Raw genomic sequence first — 20,630 nt, forward strand, 5'->3', positions numbered from 1 at the left:
GGGCTCGTGTTGAGATGTAGCTTACCAGGCCTCTTGGCACTAAAACCTGTTCCTCTGGGGGCCCTGCTGGTGTGTGAAACACCCGTAGCTTAGCTCCCAGCATCACCGTGACAACAGCCATCACAATGAGACAGCTGGGTGGTGGCCTCTAAGCGGTGTTATTACTTGGTTAATTACGGGAGGGCTATCTTCAGGCCTGCTTCCCGCAGCGCCGCCCACTGGGCTCCAGCAGTAAGCTTTCAGTTAGTGAAGGAATGCTTAACCACCGGGGTACTCTGAGCGTAGCTAAGTAAATGAGCTGAAACGTCGATTTAGGAAGAATTCTGAATAGGCTGTCCCTCCTGAGCTTCAGTGAACACCAATGTTTGGCATTTTCATTCACTGGGCATGTGCTTCCGATGAGGCACCCGTCTAAGAAAGTCGGAGACGTGAGGGAATAACATTTGCAGAGGTCCATCTCTGTGGAGGCTACCTTTTACGGTCGGGGAAGGGAGATAACCAGATTTAAGAAGCGCGTGCTTTGGCGTGTTCGAAAGTGATACGTTCTATGGCGAAAGAAGAGCAGACGAAATACAATCTGCACGAAGGGACGCGGCTGGAGCTTACCTGGGTATGGAGGAAATGATAGCCTGCAGAAGGGCTGGCTGCCTGGCTCTCCTCCTGGCGAGGAGAGCAAGGCTACATTATCACCATCTGGGACATAGAAGACCTTTCACATTTAAAAAAATACATCTCTTCTTCTCCCAAATATTGGGGTACAATTCCTGGTCTTGTCTCTTACTGTTAGTGATTAAATAAATTATAAAAGAAAATGATGCTATTTGAGCTTTCAGATCCTATGAGATCCTCTCTAATTTAAGCTCTGGTGAGTAGCATGTTTCCCATTAGTTGTCCCAATTCACAGAGGACAGAGGAAGAACGCATTCAATTAGATATGCAGCTCCATTCAAGGAGCACTTAGTGGTGCCGATTAGTTCCCTAGAATGGCTTTATTCAATTTTAGTGAGACAACAATGTGGAGGCACTTCATGGAAGCTTCGGTAGTGTTCTAAGACAAACCATAGCTAGCTGAACTAGCTGAAAGAAACACAGCAGGCAAAGCAAGCAAATGTGTACGAAAGCACGTGTGGAGTTAGCTCAGGGCTTTCTACAGAACGTGAGGCCAGGTGAGACTCGTGTACGCTTCCGCGTGGCGGCAATACAAGTGAAATCAATTAGAACGGGGCAGCCGTGCCCATGAAGATAGAGCCAGGAAAATCAGTGTTCCTTGAAGAGTCAAAAGGGAGAAAGGAGCTTGACTGAAGAACGTGTGGGCTTTACCAGTAATGAGCCACTGAATTAGACTTATAAGGATCGTCACACACCAAAGACATAGCCACCGAGGGGGTAAAACTGGCACTGACATTAGACAGGCGGCAGTAGCCTCCCCAGAACCCAGGTCTAGACCAGAGAAGCTCTGTTCTTGGACACGATCCTATACCTTTGACCTTACATAATAAAATGGAAATGAGATATTTCCTCAACAGCTAAAAGGCACTTTTAAAACATGATGAAAGCTTACAGAGCAAACTGGTTTTCCATCCAGCAAGATGTGCACGTTTTGTTTTGTGACATCGGTTGCAGTCCCCTCAAGGAGGAGCTGATACCAGGGGCTCAAGTAGAAAGAAAATATTTTGAAAAAGAGGATGACAACATATGTACAGGTGTGTTTAACACAATGGATACATGTATGCATTGTGATAAGAGCTGTAAGAGCCCCCAATACAATAAAATTTTTTAAAAGAGAAATTTTCCTCCCTCGTGTAACTATTCATTTTATAGTTTGGTCTGCTGGTCAGCTCGAAGTTGATCCCTGGAGGTGGGTGTTCAAGGGGCCTCATCTCAGGGATTCCACTCCTCTCAATCAGATCAGAAAGCCTGGCCATTTTGATGATTTTGACTTTTGCTCTCTGTTGTTTTTGTTTTCTCTCTCTGCCCAGACCTTCTGTTGTGATCTTGACCACAGTGGTCCACTGTGGTTGCTGAGGACTAGCAGCACCAGTCCTTCAGCTCTTGGCCTAGTGGAGCCTTGGTTTATTGCGTGTTGGTAGTCCTTCGGACCATTTGTTTCCTTGAGCCGGACTCTCTTCCCTCTTCTTTGCCTTAGAGAGGAGAGAGCAATGGTTGCCGCCCAACTGGCTGCTCACAAGTTTTGAAGACATGTGGGTTTTTAAGTAGGATGTAAAATATTTTCTTAGTGGACTATATTATGCAAGTTAGCTTTGATGTCCTCCAAGACTGTATGTAGTCTTAAGCCCTCAAGCCCTCCAGGCAGTCCGTCTTGGCCAAGAGATTTTCAGAACTTTGTTCCCTGTATAATCTACCATTTCTTGCGTTGTTGTTAAGGGTCATTGAGTCAGTTGGGACCCACAGCGACTTTATGCACAACAAAGGAAACACTGACCCATCTTCTGCCTTCCTCACAATCGTTTCACCCAGATCGTGAACATGAAAAAACTTAAGTACACACGAGCGCTAAAGAGCCCTAACCACTAAGGATAACACCCAAGGAACTCACAGTAGCAAGTGAGTAATGACTGAAGAGATGGAAGAAAAGACAGGAAGCAGTGACTATCCTTGGGAATCAAGTGACAAGTGTTCAAAACTTAGAAAGAGATCACATTAGAGAAATGTTGTAAATAATCACTGGCAAAGAGAAGGTATCTATCTTAATTATCGTCAACATGTGATCAGGAATTGGAATCAGCAGGTAAATAGATGGGAAACGTATCAGGAAGGAGGCTGCACGTTTGCAGAGTAGGCTCTCTTGGGGAGCCTCTCCAGCTAGGCCAGGGGGCTCACTGGGAATGCCACCAGAGAAGTAATGTGTCCCTGTAGGTGCTTCTTGGGACCCTGTCCTTCTGGAACCCAGCAGAAGAGTAGCTCCCAACAGGGAACTCCATGCGCGTGTAAAGGAAGGTTTGGGGGGAAGGGTGGGGTGGGGTTGATGCGGTGGAGACTTTCAATGGTTCTCTTCCAGGTCACTTGTCCATTGCGTGCCCCTTTCCTGCTGCACAGCATCTTGACAGACTGCACCGCCCAACAAGGGGCTCCTGCGGTCCCCAAGCCGCGGGGCCGGCTGCCCTGGCGGCCGCCGCTAAGACCCGGAGAAGCGGAATTTCCCTTTGAAACTCCCGTGCGGCAGCTGGGGCGGCGCGAGACGCTGGGCATGCTCAGTAGTGGCGGCGCGCCTGGGCTGCTGCTCCCGCGCCACCCGGCTCAGGGCCGCCCAGAACGCGCCCCGAGGTCCCCCTCCCGCCGGCCGCGGCTGCAGCGCTGCCCGAAGGCCAAGCGTCAGCCACCCCTGGGCGCTCCTGCCCCTCCCCACTCGCCAGCCTCCTCCCTCCTCCTTGGCTCTCTCGCTCTTGCAGGGAGGTGAATCTGGGTGCTGGCTCTCCAAACCCCAGCCAAAGACCCGCAAGCGACTCTCCTAAGCCCGGCGGACCCTTGGCGGTGGCTCTTTCCAATTGCACTTTGCCTGCAGTGGGGTCCCGGTGGAGTTCTCCTCCACCTGCCAACGCCAACAGTATGCGGAAAGCAGTGGGCTTCCTAGCGCTGTGCCTGCTTCTTAATCTTCACGCTGCAGGTAAGGGTTTGCAGGGCGTAGACCTGGAGCTGCGGCTGGGATGGGAAACGGCACATGCTTAGGGACTCTAGGAAGCGCTTTTCCAGCAAAGAACGCAGGACGCCACCTGGCAGGGGAGAGGGGAGGGAGGCATGCACCTGTTGGCAGACAACTCGAGCTTTAAAATAATCTTTCCTTACATGTGGAACGTTTTCAGTAAGAATCCAGGTTTGCTCCCCCTTCCCTTCCTTTCCATCAGACTTCCTGGCCCCGTGTCTAGGTTATGCACTTGACTTTCAATCTTTCAGGAGAGGGACAAGACATCATGCTGGTTGTCAGCTTAACCTTTCCTATTGCAGCGTCTATGTGCTTATGGTCACTTGACTTAGTGTGAGCTCACATTGATGTATTGGTCTGGATACACTGGTCCGCCTTAAATATCACAATAGATGGTTCTCAGCAGTAATGCTGCCCAGGCTGCTCTAACCCTTGCTCTTGTCACGCAGATTTCTAAACCAATAAGAAGCAGGAAAGGGTTCAAATAGCTATTCCTCTCCCACCGCCCCACCTTCTGTTTCAGCACCATGGTCAGAGCCCACTGTCAGGAAAGAAACCCGAACCAAAGCTGACTACCCTGGAGCAAATTTGATAGGATCTAGCCAAAAGTGTCAATGAGCCTGCTTCCAAATATGAACAGATTTGCTACTAAAGCCTATCTCGGGTTCCGTATCGAAACAACCTTAGGATGAACCTCGCTGGATTTTATATACGCTACCATTCCAACCTGACTTTCTCTTTTTTGACACATAGAGCCTCTATGTAATGCAATAACTTGATTGACTGGGATCGCTTATCTTTTTTTTTTGCACACGCATGAGCCAAAATAGAATATGGAAGAGAGGTTTCACAAGCCCTGCTGCGACAGCAATCTTCCACGCAGTAGTCCTGTAGCAGCCAGAGAGTCGGCATTTTCCCAAAGTCAGCTTGTCATTCAATCATACATATTCATTCATTCATTCATTGTGTTAAGACTTATTTAGTGTGTGCTATCTTCCAGGGTCAGCGAATAAAAATACCAATGTCTTAAAGTGATTGTGATATTTTCTTTAAAATGAGTGGTTTTTAAACTGTGTGCAGTAATTGGAGGGAAATCTGATGTTGTCTTGCTTCTAATTAATGCTGTGGATCTTTTGAGCAAGTGATACACAGGGGCATTAAGGCAATAACTAAGTACATGCCTTAATTGTTATAAATATAAATATGACGCCAAATTATGCAGCTTTCAGTGGTTCTTCGGAATCTTTTGAAAATCAGAAAATGGCTATTCTTTGGTCATTAAGTTATTTGAAAACAGCTATAGTGATTTTGTAATTACCACATACAATATTTTAATGTTGAAAGTTAGGAAAACCATAAACACTGAGTTGCTTTATTTAGATGATCGTTTAGTGGCAGTACTTCTACAAGCATCGATTACCCTCTTTCCCAAAGCTTCCGTTATTATCCAGTTAGAAATGATATAACTGAGCTCTCAAAAATGCCAGAGCATTTCCAAACTCATTGTACCTTGAGTAAGTATAGATTTAAAAATAAGTAAACGTGAAAATAAGAAATTGTTGTGGATGAACATTTTGGAATAAGGAAAATAAAGGACTTTATTCAAAGGAGAAACCTGGAAGTCTGAAGTCCTGGCTTATACCTGGAGCGCCGCCAAAGGGTGTACTACCATAACCAAGTCAATCCATCTGGACTCTAAGTTGCAAAAAAAAAAAATCCCAGCCACTTAAATTTAATAAGGCAATGTATTGAAGAGCTCTAGTTTGCAGATTTCAGTTACAAGATGCTCTATAGAAATTAATTGTATTCATATTTAATATAGAGCTTTAGATAGGTGTTTCATCACAGCAGATTGCAAGCTTAATATTGGTTCTCTTGCCAGTTTCATTTTGAATGCATTTTAATTTTAAGCAGAAATTTGTGGGTCACAAGCTGTCATCAAATTAAAATTCATCAGTTATCTAATAACATTTTAGGGCTTTCCCTCAGAGTTGGAACAAGCACAGATTCCTTGATCTAACCTCCTGTTTATTTGTCCAAGAAGAAAGTGAGTGGGCGACAGGGCGAAGAACAAAACGTTATGTAAATCACTGAGTTTTCTACTTGTTGAATGTCTGAGTTTATCTCTTTTACAGAATATTCTTCTCTCTGGGAAGAGGCAGGCTACGTAAAGTAGGGACATGAATTCTATACACTCATGCTACTTTAGCAGAAAAGCTAACTGATTCCTTTTGTTTCTGCCTAGGGTGCCAACTGCTTTATGCAGGCAGAACTGACGACATATTAGAAAGCTTTAGGGATGGAAGAAATTGGCTAACGGGGTGGGAGTGCTCTTCCTATCTGTACTAGGAGCTGTTCCTGTCAATATAGCCATGTCACTAATGTTAAGATAGCCAATTGTCCTCAACTTGAGTGCCAACTCCAATTGTTTGGTCATGGTTTGTTATAACATTGCGGGGGTGGGGTTGGGGGGTGATTCTTATCCTGAGTTCTAACTCAATATGAAAAAGCACTGTAAACTATCTGTGATGTCTTAGAGAGCAAAGCAAATGGGAGAGTTGGGCACTATGCCATGTAATTGACATCTCTGAGTAAGGCCACCCTAAAAATTTGCTGAACCTGGAGCTTATAAGAGAGGTTATTTTTATTCACAGCAGCTGAGTTTCCTAGATCTCCTTAGTAATACAAAAGTTACAGTGAATGCTTATCGAACCTCTCATTTTACAGATGAGAAAACAAAGTCATGGAAAAGTGAGGAGCCCGTTAGTAGTATAATCAGGATGGAAATCACATGTCTAGACCTGTTAAAACTGTTAATACTGTTTAAACATATGCACTGGTTCTCATAGGTGAAGCCACCATTGAGTTTGTGGCACGGAACCTCCATTTTTATCCTTTCCAGAAATCCCTGTAATGCATGAACTCCACTTTAAAAGACTGCTTCACGAACACCCAAGAAGACAATTCACAGCTGCCCCAATCATATGGATGGCAACAGTCAAAATCACAGGGAGGATCCACAGGTGGCTTCTTTACTCCAGTGGCTTCTTTTTCCTTGCTTAAAGATCTAGCTTCTTTTTGCGCCAATGTTATCACTTACAGTATGCAATTGCAAGGAAGAGACATTCTTGAGCTACCTTAAAACTTCTTATACAAAAGTTGTTTTTTTTGTTTGCCTCTCCCAAAGTGAATAGGAATATGGAAACTTATTTCAGCCCATTGCTCTTTCTGCAAGCTCTTGGAAAGACTTTCAGATCCCAGCCGGTTCTCACAGCCAGTCTTTCTGGCAGTGATCCAAATACTACCTTCAATGTGTTCCGTAAAGCTGCCTTCGCACTCTCACAGAAAAGCCGAGCCAATCGGTCTAGTTTTCTGGAAGGTAGCATTCACATGAATGGGGTCATGACGATCCAGGAGGTCATTTTTTGGAAGCACAACTTACAAAGGAAAGGGTAGACTTTTTTAAAAGGATACATCGTGATTCTCTAGAATTTTAGAATACCCCAGTCAGCGCATGGAGCTGCTAACTGCAGAGTCTGCGGCTGGAAGATAGCAGGCTCCTCAGGTGAAAGAGGAGGCTTTCCACTTCAGTATCGACTTAGAGTCTCTACAACCCCTAAGGGCGGGTCTACTCTGTCCTCTAGGGTTGCTTTGAGTCAGAATCGACGTGGTGGCAGTGAGTTTGCTCTTTTGAGTTTTGTTTTTGCCTAACAAGGAGCCCTGATGGCACTGTTAGTTACGCTTTAGCCGGCTAAGTGCAAGGTCACCTGTCCCCGGGGACAGCTCCAGCACACCAGCTGCTCTGAGAGAAAGATGGGGCCATTCACTCTTGTAAATGTTTGACAATGCAAACTCAAACCCATGCGATCTCGGAAGCCCTAGATCGCATGGGTTTGGGTTTGCATTGTCAATGAACAGTTTCTTAGAACACTACGATATTTTCCCTGTTCAAACATCACTCAACAGTCTTAACAGTGGTCCAGTCTCTGGTTGACGCCCTCCCCTACTTGTTCTGTTTTTCCTCTCCTCATACAAATGTAGACTTCATAAGAGAAAAAAATGTTGCCTATCTTCTTGTGTGCTGCATCTACAGTAGGATCCCTGTGGGAGTGATGGAGCAAAGCATTGCTTAGATTGCTAACCAAAGTGTCAGCAGTTAGAGTCATCCCATAGGAGAAAGATGGGGTAGCACCCCTCCAGAAATAGTTACAGCCTCAGGAACCCTATGGACCAGTCTACTTTGCCCTATAGGGTCACTATGGGTCCGAGTTTACATACTGGGTGTGGTTTGGGTATCTATTGTAGCACACAGGAGCAGTGCCCAATTTAAAAGTTAACTACAAACCAAACTCCCTGCCATCCAGTTGATTGCGACTCAGAGAACACTCTAAGAAGGAGACAGTTTCACTGGGACATAAACCAAATGTCATACAATTCAATAGTTCAGTCTTATTGATAGGTGGTATACAATTATTATCACAATCAATTTTAGATTTTCATTTTTCTTGTACTCCTTGTTACTAGCTCCCCATTTCCCCCCAATCTCCTCTTCCATACCCCGAGGAACTATTAATCCAGTTACTGTCTGCATAGATTCACCCATCGTGGAAAAACATGCATAAATACAAAACAAAGATTAAAAACAAGCTAACAACAATAACAAACTGAAATAAAGAAAATCCCCAGTTGGAAAGAAAACAGAAAATAGTAAAACCTAGCACCACTTTAAAATGGGTCAAAAGGGAGATCAAATGATAAGGTATTAGCTTTTAACCTGGTTGAGTCTGTCAAGTCCACCTTCCCAAGCATTCTGTGTGATACTGAGGCTGTTCACATCCCTGGCCTGTATTCAGAGAGGGTGCACGTCAGGCTACATCCGCATGGCTTTCCCCTTCACTTTTTTTTTTTAAGTTGCATCAAAAGAAGGATCAAATCGGATGATACCTTTTAACCATCCAAATCAAATGTTATATTTTAATCTATTATAATTGTTTCTACAATACACTCTCTCTGATAACAAGGCTATTCCCATCCCTTGACTGTGGTCCGAGGGAAATCACCAGAGGTTTAATCCATGTGTAGATCCTGCAAGTGGGTTTTGGACTTCCACTGCCAGCCATAACGTTATGCAAACTTGGAGTTCACAGTGTAAGCTCTGATACGATTCCCTCCTTCAGATTGAGATGATATTATTTAAAGTCATTGGATTATATTACTTAAAATCAGCTTCATATGGAAGAAGCTGGGTGCCAACTTAGTTGACATCCACTTTCATGGCTGTTTGTTTGTAGACAAGCCTTAAAAACGCCAGGTGCTATTCTTTCTGAGAGCATTGGACACCACCTAGTTTCTTCACCACATTTTACCGCAGCGCCTATATCTTCAGTGATCTCTTTTTGAGGGTATGTATCAAGCCATAAGAACTAATTAGAACTAGGACTTTCCTGGCTGTAAATTTATAAGTAGCAAATTACCTCATCTTTTCAGATGGAAATGCAGGCTTGGAAGTTGGCAGTTCAGTGCTTCAGGTATATCGCCACCAGGGTGACATAGAAGTTAGTTCAGAAACTAAAAGCAAGCAAACAAACAAACTGCCAGAAGGTCAATTCTCACTTAGGGCAATCCTGTAGGACAGAGTAGAGCTAGCCCCTTGGATGTTGGAGACTTTAAATCTCTACAGGAGCAAATCGTCTCATCTTTCACCCGTGAAGCAGCTGATGGGTTTAAACCACTGACCTTGTTGTTAGCAGCTCAATATGCCACAAGGGCTCCCTTTAGAAGTTAGCTACTAATGATTAAATAACTATATTGACTCAATAAACACAGCATCCCCCACAATTACTCAAGACTGAAACTAATGGAATCCTGGCCCTAGTCTGTGCTGTTTTTATAAAATTAGTTATCAAGTATTCTCTAGTCTTAATGTGAATCCACGCCCCTTAGAAACATGTCAAAGTCTTGATGATCAGATCTTTTCATATGCCAAGATTATTCCCTTTCAACGTGTGCTTTTCACCCTATTACATATATAAACAGAAGAAAATCAAATTCATTTCCCTCAAGTAGACTCTGACTCGTAGCAACTTTAAAGAACAAAGTAGAGCTACTACAAAGGCTTTCAAAGGCTGTCCGTGTTTATTTGAGCAGACAGCCTCATCTTACTCCTTTGGAGCAGCTGGTAAGCTTGAACTGCTAACCTTTGGGCTCACAGCCCAATGTTGAACCCATCCTATCATCAAGTCTCCTTGTTGTCTGTAGAGTGAGACTAAATTTCTTTTGCCTCTACGCCTTTCCAGTGTCACTTATCTTAAATACTTATACTCTACTTCTTTTTCTAAATTTTGAAAGTTTTCATTAATGCTTCCTCCAACTTCAAGATCTTATTCAAGCACTTTAGATTTTGAGATCCTTTTTTTTGAAACTCTCTCTCATTCAAGTTGCTTTCCTGGGTTTCCTTTGGGGGCACTGGATAGTCTTCTGTTAGTACATTTGGCCTAGATTTTGAACCTATATATAAAATAATATCATTGCAGTTTTCAATCCCTGTATATTTATTTCCTAGTACTGTTTTCTAGTATATAATACTAATGCTCAATGAATAAATACCATATTTGGCAAGATAAATTTATGATTAATTAAGATACATTGAAAAAGAGTATGTCAACTCTGTGACCATAAAGACTGGAATTAACTATCATTATTGTTCCCACAATACATTTTACATTTATTGTTCACAGAGAAATTGGGATGGAACAGAAAATCTTTCATTCAAAGATGGTCTACATGTTTATGTTCCTGAATGATTTTCCAGTAATACTTCAGCCAGGAAGGAGCTTAATGTCTGTACATTTAACTGTTCAAAGAATTACATAAGGAATAAAAAATGACCTGTGTGCACTAAGAAATATATATCGAATAACTGATCCTGGATACTTACTAATTTTCACCTATCTGTTAATAACAAACACGAGCCACCATGTGCTCAATCAAATGTGACCTCAATAAATCTAGACCCCAAACACTCCAGCTCTTACTTAATTGCCTTGAGCAGAAATCAAACTGTGAAGAGATTCTGTCTGAGGTTTGCATTGCTTAATGTCTATCTATTCTAACAAAGTCTGCCCACAAAGACCTACATGATTTCAAGGGATTTTTTTTCTTTTTAAGAGAAAGCAGCTGTCATTTTGTTTATTGTTTTCTCCTAGTGATTTGATTTCATTTGATTGATTTTTGCCTGCCTTGGGCTTATTCATACAAATAGCACATGAAGATCGCAGCTCCATGCCGGTAGCAGCCCGGGGGTCCTACCATTCTGTCCTGGTCCTCAGCTAGACAACTCTGTTTTGTGGGAAACTGGGCATCATTGAGAGCTGCACCTGGAGCTTGGGCAGCAGAGAAGTTGAGCTTGAACTGAGGCCTTGGTTGGATCATTGGCTTCAATTTGAGCCTTGGCTTTGGACTTTGGCCAGCAGAACCTCAGACCCTTGGCAGTATGTGCCCAAGCCTGCTTGCCAGTCTTGGGATGGGCAATATAAACCAGTCAACTGAGCTTGCGGGTCTTAGCCTTGACCTCCTGGGACTCTGTACAAGAGCCTTGAGAGCCTTGGCATGAGCATCCGTGGTCTTGGTGTTGGCCTGCATTTTCTTCAAGCTCTTCTTGTTGTGCTTCATGAAAAAAAATGCATATTTCTTAGGAACCTGAGGTCTACCCCTTTAAGAGATTCATCTTGTTGTGATAGGGGTCTTGCTGTCATTTCTGTATCATTTTCAGGATTGGTTGTTCATGGAGTGGTTCTTGAACTTGGCCATGTCTGCACTGTTGCCTACTGTCCTGGAGGGCTAGAAAGCAGAATTCTCCCAATCATTTTGAAAAAGGGCTCCGTGGCACAGTGGATTAAGCAATGGGCTAGTGGTAAGAACCCACTCGCTGCTCTGTGGGAGAAAAATCGAAGGGTTTGCTTCCATAAAGATTTACAGTATCAGAAACTCTGTACATTTCCTCTCCCCTACAGGGTTGTTTTGGATTGGAATTGACTCCACAGGAGAGAGAATGTTTTAAAGAAAACTCTTCATGAAATCAAATTTTTAAAACTCATTCTTTTCCCCAGTGTAATGGAGAAATAAAATGTAGAAGAGAGTAATGGGGTGGGAGGGGAGTTCTTCCCAGTTCAGTCATGGTCAATGAAGAGAAACAAAGACAGATCTGAATTTTCAAAATATGGGTGCCTAGAAGGAAAACCAGGAACAGGAAAACTTACAAGTTCATTCCCTGCTGAAGATGTCATCTTGCTCTTACACAACAACGGCAGTGTGCACATTGCACTGCAGCCAAATGTCCCGCACTGTAGAGTCAGCAACAATGATGACTTCCTCAAAGATGGTGGCCAACCATGCTGCCTCAGGTGTGCCACTGTCTGTGTCCTGGCAATATAATCTCCCGCATCATTCCCCTCAACCAAGCCTCTTCCGACTCTTCCATCTAGGGCTTCCACCCATGCTTTTTCGTGTTTGGTTAATAATTCAGGCACCCACATTTTCCAAATTCCAATCCATCCCATTTTCACTTTGTTGACGTAATTGAACCTTCTGCACAGATGTGAAACCCTGACTTTTTCCCTTTAAATGGAGATGATGAGAGATAACTACTTGGCCTTTGAGTGTGTTTCTAAACCTCCTAACCCTTCGAAATACCAACACATTGGAAATACCATTAGTGTTCCTCAAAATAAGATACTTTAATAGTATTAAAAATAAACATATGTGTAAGGTAGAATTGGGATCATGATAGTGGGCAGGAGGAAGCATTTAGGAACTAGGCGAAAGCTGTATGTCTCATCGTTGCTACCCTGCATCCTGACTGGCTCGTCTCCTCCCTGCGACCCTTCCATAAGGGGTGTCCAGTTGCCTACAGATGGGCTTTGGGTCCCCACTCTGAACTTCCCCTCATTCACATTGATATGATTTTTTGTTCTTTGATGCCTGATACCTGATCCCTTCGACATCTCATGATGATACAGGCTAGTGTGCTTCTTCCATGTGGGCTTTGTTGCTTCTGAGCTAGATGGCCGCTTGTTTACCTTCAAGTCTTACAAATCTGAGACCAGAGGATGTACACTGGGACAGATAGGAACTGGAAACACAGGGAATCCAGGATAGACTATCCCTTCAGGACCAGTGAAGATCGTGGTGATGCCGGGAGGGTGGAGGGAGGATGGGGTGGAAAAGGGGAACCGATTACAAGGATCTACATATAACCTCCTCCCTGGGGGATGGACAACAGAAAAGTGGGTGAAGGGAGATGTCAGACAGTGTAAGTTATGAAAAAACAATAATTTATACATTATCAAGGGTTTATGGGAGGGAGTGGGGAGAGAGGGGGAAAATGAAGAGCTGATGCCAGGGGCTTAAGTGGAGAGCAAATGTTTTGAGAATGATGAGGGCAAAGAATGTACAAATGTGCTTTACACAATGGATGGATATATAGATTGTGATAAGAGTTGTATGAGCCTCCCCCACCAAAATTTTTTTAATTACAATAAACAAATTAATGGTAAAATGCCATTTTAAGATTAAATTTCCAACCCTGCTCAGAGAAACCAATGCACAGAGAGGATCATATGGCCAGCCCCACTACAAGACATGACATCCCTCACTGACCCATAGCCCTACAGGATCATATGGCCAGCCCCACTACAAGACATGACATCCCTCACTGACCCATAGCCCTACAGCGGTCCACCCTGGAGACACAGTGTGGGAATTATTCCCCATATGACCCCACCACACTGAGGCATGAAATAGAACAGCAAGGGGAGCATATTAAGGAAGTCTCAAGGGAATACCAAAAAGAAACTTTGGAGCCAGGACGTGGTACCTATCAGACTCAACTAGAAAACTCCTGAAAACAGACCTTGAACTATTTACAGGCTTTTTTTGTCATTGGTTTGTTGTTGTTTTGTTTCCTTTTGTTACTTCATTGTGCTCTGTCTTGCTTTTGTGCATATTATTATTTCTGCAGGTCTATCTAGATAAGATAGGCAATATAGACAATCTGGAGGAAAAAACAACAGGATCAATGGCTCTGGGATGACATTGGAGAGGGGGAGGCAGAGGAAAGGAGGTGGTATTAGCCAACCCAGGGACAAGGGGACAACAAGTGATCCAAAATCGATGGCGAAGAAGGTGTAGGAGGCCTGGTAGGGCTTGATCAAAGGAAATGTAACCAAGAGGAATTACTGAAACCCAAATGAAGGCTTACATGATAGTGGGACAAGAGGAAAGTTCAAGGAAATTGAGGAAAGAACTAGGATGCAAAGGGCATTTATAGAGGTCTAAAAACCGGCATCTACATATGTAAATATATTTATATATTATGATGGGGGAAATAGATATCTGTGCATATATTTATAGATTTAGTATTAAAGTAGCAGATGGACATTGGGCCTCTACTCAAGTACTCCCTCAATGCAAGAACACTTTGTTCTATTAAACTAGCATTCCATGATGCTTACCTTCCCAACACAATTGCTGAAGACAAAGTGGGTACATAAGCAAATGTGGTGACGAAAGCTGACGGTGCCTGGCTATCAAATGATATAGTGTCTGGAGTCTTAAAGGCTTGAAGATAAACAAGCTGAGAAGCCATCTAGCTGAGAAGCAACAAAGCCCACATGGAAGAAGCACACCAGCCTGTGTCATCATGAGGTGTCGATGGGATCAGGTAATAGGCATCAAAGAACAGAAAATCATATCACTGTGAATGAGGGGGAGTGCGGAACTGGGACCCAAAGCCCATCTGTAGACAACTGGACCCTTACAGAAGGGTCTTGGAGTGGAGATGAGCCAGGCAGGGTGCAGTATACTGATGAAGCATACAACATTCCTCTAGTTCTTTAATGCTTCCTCCCCACCCACTATCATGATCCCAATTCTACCTTACAAATCCAGCTAGATCATAGGATGTACACTGGTACAGATCAGAGCTGGGAACACAGGGAATCCAGGACAGATAAACCTCTCAGACCAGTGGTGAGAGTGGCGATACCACAAGGGTGGAAGGAAGGTGGGGTAGAAAGGGGGGACAGATCACAAGGATCTACATATAATCCCCTTCCTGGGGGACAGACAACAGAAAAGTGGGTTAAAGGGAGACATCGGACAGTGTAAGACATGACAAAATAATAATAGTTATAAATTATCAAGAGTGGGGGAGGGAGGGGGAAAATAAGGAGCTGATACCAACAGCTCGAGTAAAAAGAAAATGTTTTTAGAATGATGATGGCAACAAATGTATAAATGTGATTGACACATGGATGTATGTATGGAATGTGATGAGTTGTACGAGCGCCCAATAAAATTATTTTTTTTAAGATTACATTTTCAAATACCTCTTGTACCATACACTGCAACTGTAAGTACTTCTATTGTGATCTGTGCCACAGAAACATAAACAGCAAATATATATGTTAGCATTGGCACTTCCCATTTAACTAATTTTTACGGATATGTAGACTTTCCTGATAATCACTTATTTGTTCCCAACTTACTAAGATTTTGATTTTCATTAAAATCATAGCCACATAAACCAACACTAAATTTAAAACAAATTTTTAAAATTAAGCAATAATCTAGATCAATGTGTCTAATTATATGGAAGGAAATGCCATATTCAAGAGGGATGCTTTTTTTCAATCATTAGTTCAAATATGAAGCAATATCTTTTTTCTACTCTAAATATGCAAAGTGGACTAAACCACCGATGCTCTAGAAAGGAGCACAGAATGCGCACAGGGCAAGAGTTATCCACTAGCTTGTGCGGCACCATGTAGCAAGCATGAGTGCTAATGTCTGACTAAGGCAATGGTCCACTTCCTGATGGAAACTCGAGGGAAAATTGCACAAAGTCAGCTTGGGACACTTTTACTTACTCTGAAAAAGTGCACAATAACAAATATGTCAAAGAAAAGGTTATGGTGAGTTAACTTGCAAGACAACCAATCCTGTAATATAAAAGTATGAATTCAAGTTATAAGCAATGCTTTCTTTGCCTTCTTGGTTCAAGGAAGATGCTTTCCATTCTCCCTGGAAGAAAATGAAAGGTTTTGAAAAGAGAAATGAAATAAAAATTAAAATAAGAGAAGAAGTGACATGCTGTTGTTGGGTGCAAGTCCAGGTACTACCACATTCTATCTCTTTCACGTTGAGGAAGCAACTTTTTTATATTTCCAAGCCTCGGTGTCCTCGGTTTTAAAATGAGGATTATGTCACGTGAAACTCTCGGGTTCTTCCTGGGTGCTAAATGAGATGAAGTCTCGAGTATGTGCCAGTTAATAGTAGCTATTGCTTGATTGCCAGTGAGAGAGGTATGACAATAAACGACTAACTGTTGTCTTGGAGTAAATCCTCGTTTTCTTCTGCTGGAGTTAACGCTGGGGAAGCCTTGCAGGCCCGGGATGGATTCTGAATGCCAACTGTTTTCCCAACTGGGCATATCAGCAGAGTTTGCATCTATCACAAGCATGAGCCTGGCCATCTGTTCAGGTTAGTGGTGTAGTGTGAAGCTCTAAACCAGCTACTCTCCTCCAAAAGTCATTCCCAATGCTTCTTCGTTTCAAAGTCTGTCTGTGCTGGCGTTCTGGCATCCTGGCTTCAAAACTTCCCATTTAAACGCCTTCGTAGATTTACCTCCTGATGTGTAACACATACAGAAGCTCTATTAAGATCACATTTGTGTTTCCTACCACACTGGCTTTATCAGAAGAAACTTCAGGCTTGTCATAGAAACTTCCTCCCCAGTCAGTCTCTTCTGTAGGCCCCTCGTCTGTTGCCTAATGATCTGGAATTGTTTCTGTTCTACTGGCCAACGGGCATTCTTGCACGGAGCTTCTAGACCACGGTTCTCTAGGTAGAAAAGGAAAACTGTTTGGGCCTTGTGGACCTTAGCGAAAATGAGGCAATGTGAATGTCAAGGGAAAGTTGGACATGGAGATCACAAGAACTTAGTTTGGGAAGTTCTTGGGAAATTTGGGATTGTCTTATACAGCTTTAGTCTATTCATGAAATGACTCAGCATTACTGTAACGCGCAGGTCCTGCTACTCAGCAGTCAGCCAGGACTCTTTTTCATGTGAATTTTATCTCAGTTGAATTTTTATCAAGAGTGAACAGCTGTGTTGTAGACTGCAGTCCATAGGAAAACCTAGAACTTCTATGCTTTATTCAAATCCAGTAAGGCAGCCAGGCTGTGGTCAGATCATTCCATGACACTTAAGATCCTCCTCAGAGGGATTCTCAGAGATGCTGACAGCGTGGCTCATTTGGACATGACTCTTGGCAGATCTAGGGCAGAGGATTGAGACTTCCCACTGGTGACCACTAGTTGCTTACGAGGAGTGCTCTGTCTTCAAACTGGCAATCCCTGACAGTTACAGTGCATAGATTGCACATTTTGCCATTTATATGATTTTACAGATCTTGTAAAAACTACACAAATAATGACACTTTATAACACTTAAATCTAACTGAAGCTATGCAACAATAATAAATTTTAGATTTCGGCAAAAAGAGACAAATGTATTTATTTATGAAGAAAGTGATTTTTTCAAAGACAATCATCGCACCTTTTAAAATGGAAGGTATGGTAAATGGCATATTTGTGCTTCAAAAGGTTCAAAAATGTGTCCTAACTAATGGTACTTGGTAAATAATTTAGATCCTAGAACAGGACTCCCAGATTGATTTATTTGTTTATTTGCTTATTTATTTATTTTTTACTCCCTAGATTTAAATTCTCTCTCTGCCATTTATGATCTAAGAATTGTTTACTCACTGGGCTATTAACGGAAAGGCTGATGGTTTGAATCCCTTAGCCGTTCCATGAGGAAAAGATGAGGCAACCTACTTCTGTAAAGATTTACTGCCCCCGAGAGCCTCTGAAGCAATTCTACTCTATCCAGCAGGGTCAGTAACATAACATTTATCTACAACAGTGCCTCCCTTTCTCAGTCAAATAGGGCTAAAACAATAGCAACCATCCTCCATGTAGGTGGGTATTTGAAAAAGTAATGAATGTAACTTCCTACAGCATCAGCCTAGAATATACAATACACTTGCTCCTATCTCATGATCTGACATCTTGCATATACAACAATAACAAACCATCTACTATCCAACTATTTTCATATTAAAGACATGCATCTGGAAGTAACACATGCTGAGTTGTGAGATGAGAGTAATGCTGAATTAAATGGTTAAGGTTATGGATCATTTTGGCTCAGGTAGGATTCTCGGTGGTTTGACAGTTATATGATGATGCAATGTGACAGCGATCTACTGATGTAACCCTCCATGGTGTGATCCATCATGGTCATCCTCCACTTTCCATAGCTGTCATTTTCACACAGTGATCTAGTCTTAGGAGCGTAACCATGTGGATAAATCAGGAGAGGATCAATCAATGATTAGATGCAGAAATAGTTATCACACTAGAATGTGAAAACTCCAATTGATAATACTGTATTTCAGCTTTTAAAAATGAAGGGAAAACTTCACACTGCCTTTTGATTCATTAAAAGCAACCACCCTGAAGGTTTTTTTGCTTGATTTTGTTTTTCTTCACGGCAAATAGAGGATGTGCCCTGACAAACAGTGAGCATATCACTAGTTCTAAAAGACTGTTGGGATATTTGCTTTGTAACATTAAAACTAGCTCATAATTATACAATGGTCCTGAATGATAGTAGCCCTAATGAAGTATCTCTAAAGATAAGGTTGCATAGCAAAGGTGGTGAAGAGAGCAGATGGTACCCAGCTATCAGAAAGTAGCATAAAATCCCTGCTGAACATAGTCCAGTGATTCAAGTACTCTTGGTACTGGACCAGAGAGCGTTGTAAAGTTTATCACGGCAGATGTATTGTGTCTGTTAGGTGTAATTCAGTTGGTTCTGACTTATAGCAGCCCTATGCACAACGGAACAAAATATTAGCTGGTGCTGTGTCTCCTCACAAATGTTCCTTTGCTTGAGCACATTGTTGCAGTCACTGTGTTAATCCATCTTGTTGAGGACCTACCTCTTTTTCGCTGCCTCCATTTTGTTAAATATGATGTCCTTCTTCAGGGACTGATCTCTCCTGACAACATGTCCAAAGCAGGAAAGATGAAGTTTCCTCTTCCTTGCCTCTAAGGAGCACTCTGGTCAAACTTCTGCAAGACAGATTTGTTTGTCCTTTTAGCCGTCCATGGTACTTTCAATATTCACTTCAGCACCCCAATTTAAGCACATCTATTCTTCTTTGGTCTTCCTTGTTCAGTTTCCAACTTTCACATATAGATGAGGCAACTGAAAATACTATTGCTTGGGTCAAAGTAACACCCTGGCTTTTCAATAAGAGGATAGATGCTGCAGATTTACCCAATGCAATGCACCTTTTGATCTCTTGAGTGCTGCTTCCATGAACATTGGTTGTGGAGCCAAGCAAGAGGAACTCTTTGACTTCAAGCTCATCTCTGACTATCATGTTATCTACTGGTGCAGGTGTGAGGATTTGGGTTTTCCTTACATTGAGTTCTAACCCATGTTCAAGGCTGCAACCCTTCATCTTCAGCAGCGATTTCTTCAAGTCCTCCTCACTTTCTGCAAATAAGGTCGTGTCATCTGCATAATACAGACTGTTTGTTACTAGGCCTTCCTCCAATCTTGATGCTGAATTATTCTTCCTAAAATCCAGCCTCTCTGATGATTTTCTAGGCTCACAGATTGAATAAGTATGGTGAGAAAATACAACTCTGATACACATCTTTCCTGATTTTAAACCGTGCAGTTTTCCCATGATCTATTTGCACAAGTGCTTCTTGATTCATGTGCAAGTTCCATAAGAGTACAAGGGAGTGTTCTGGAATTCCCATTCTTCTCGACTCTATTTATAGTTTGTTATGATCCACATAGTCACCTTCCTCTGCCTAGTCAATAAATAACAAGTAAACATCCTTCTTGTATTCTTTGCTTTGAGCAAAGATCCATCTGACTTCACCAGTGCTGTCCTTCTTTCCCTCCCCTCTTCTGAATGTGGCCTGACCCTCTGACAGCTCCCTGTCAATGTGCTGCTGCAAGCATTATTGCATGATCTTTAGCAAAAAAATTTACCTGCATGTGATATCGAGGCTATTGCTCTATACTTTGCACATTCTATTGCGTCGCCTTTCTTTGGAGTGAGCACAAATAGGGATCTCTTCCAGTCAGCAGGTCAGGGGCTGTCGTCCACACGTCCTGGCATGAGTGAGTGACCTCTTCCAGGGCTTCATATTGAAATATTTCCGTCGGTGTTCCGTCAATTCCTGGAACCTTGTTTTTGGCTAATGCTTTCAGTGCAGCTTGGACTTTTTCCTTCAGTACCATCGGTTCCTGCTCTTTGCTTCCTCCTGATATGGTTGAGTGGCAATGAGTTCTCTGAGTGCTTCATAGAACAGTGACTCTGTATTTGTTCCATCTTCTTTTGGTGCCTCTTGCAGTATTTAATATCAGTCCACAGAATCCTTTGATATTGCAACTTGAGGGAGGCTTGAGTTGTCTTCTTGAGTTCTTTCAGTTTAAGATATGCTGAATATGTTCTCCCTCAGAGAAGATGTAGTGAGGTTAAAAGGTTATTAATATCTTATCATTTTATCTCCCATTTGACCCATTAAAAATCATTTTATTGGGGGCATGTACAACTCTTATCACAATTCATACATACATCCATTGTACGTCAAGCAAATTTGTACATTTGTTGCCATCATGATTCTCAAAACATTTGATTTCTACTTAAACCCCTGGTATCAGCTCCTCATTTTTTCTCTCCATCCCCAATCCCCTCTCCCTCATGAACCCTTGATAATTTATAAATTATTATTGTTTTGTCATATCTTACACTGTCTGACGTTTCCCTTCACCCAGTTTCCTGTTGTCTGTCTCCCAGGGAGGAGGTTATATGTA

The 20,630-nt window shown here is 42.5% G+C and overlaps 1 protein-coding gene across 1 annotated transcript in view; it reads left to right on the top strand.

Annotated features, from left to right (window-relative positions):
• The first annotated feature begins 547 nt into the window (after nt 1-547).
• PTPRR (protein tyrosine phosphatase receptor type R) overlaps nt 548-20,630 on the top strand; it is a 279,519-nt gene continuing 259,436 nt past the window's right edge. Inside the window, exons 1-3 of the mRNA XM_075553227.1 lie at nt 548-610; nt 3,020-3,332; nt 3,524-3,625. Of these exons, the coding sequence (XP_075409342.1) occupies nt 548-610; nt 3,020-3,332; nt 3,524-3,625 (478 nt within the window). The remainder of the gene's footprint in view (nt 611-3,019; nt 3,333-3,523; nt 3,626-20,630) is intronic.

This window comes from Tenrec ecaudatus, chromosome 6 (assembly GCF_050624435.1).
Source record: "Tenrec ecaudatus isolate mTenEca1 chromosome 6, mTenEca1.hap1, whole genome shotgun sequence".
Classification (NCBI taxonomy): domain Eukaryota; kingdom Metazoa; phylum Chordata; class Mammalia; order Afrosoricida; family Tenrecidae; genus Tenrec; species Tenrec ecaudatus.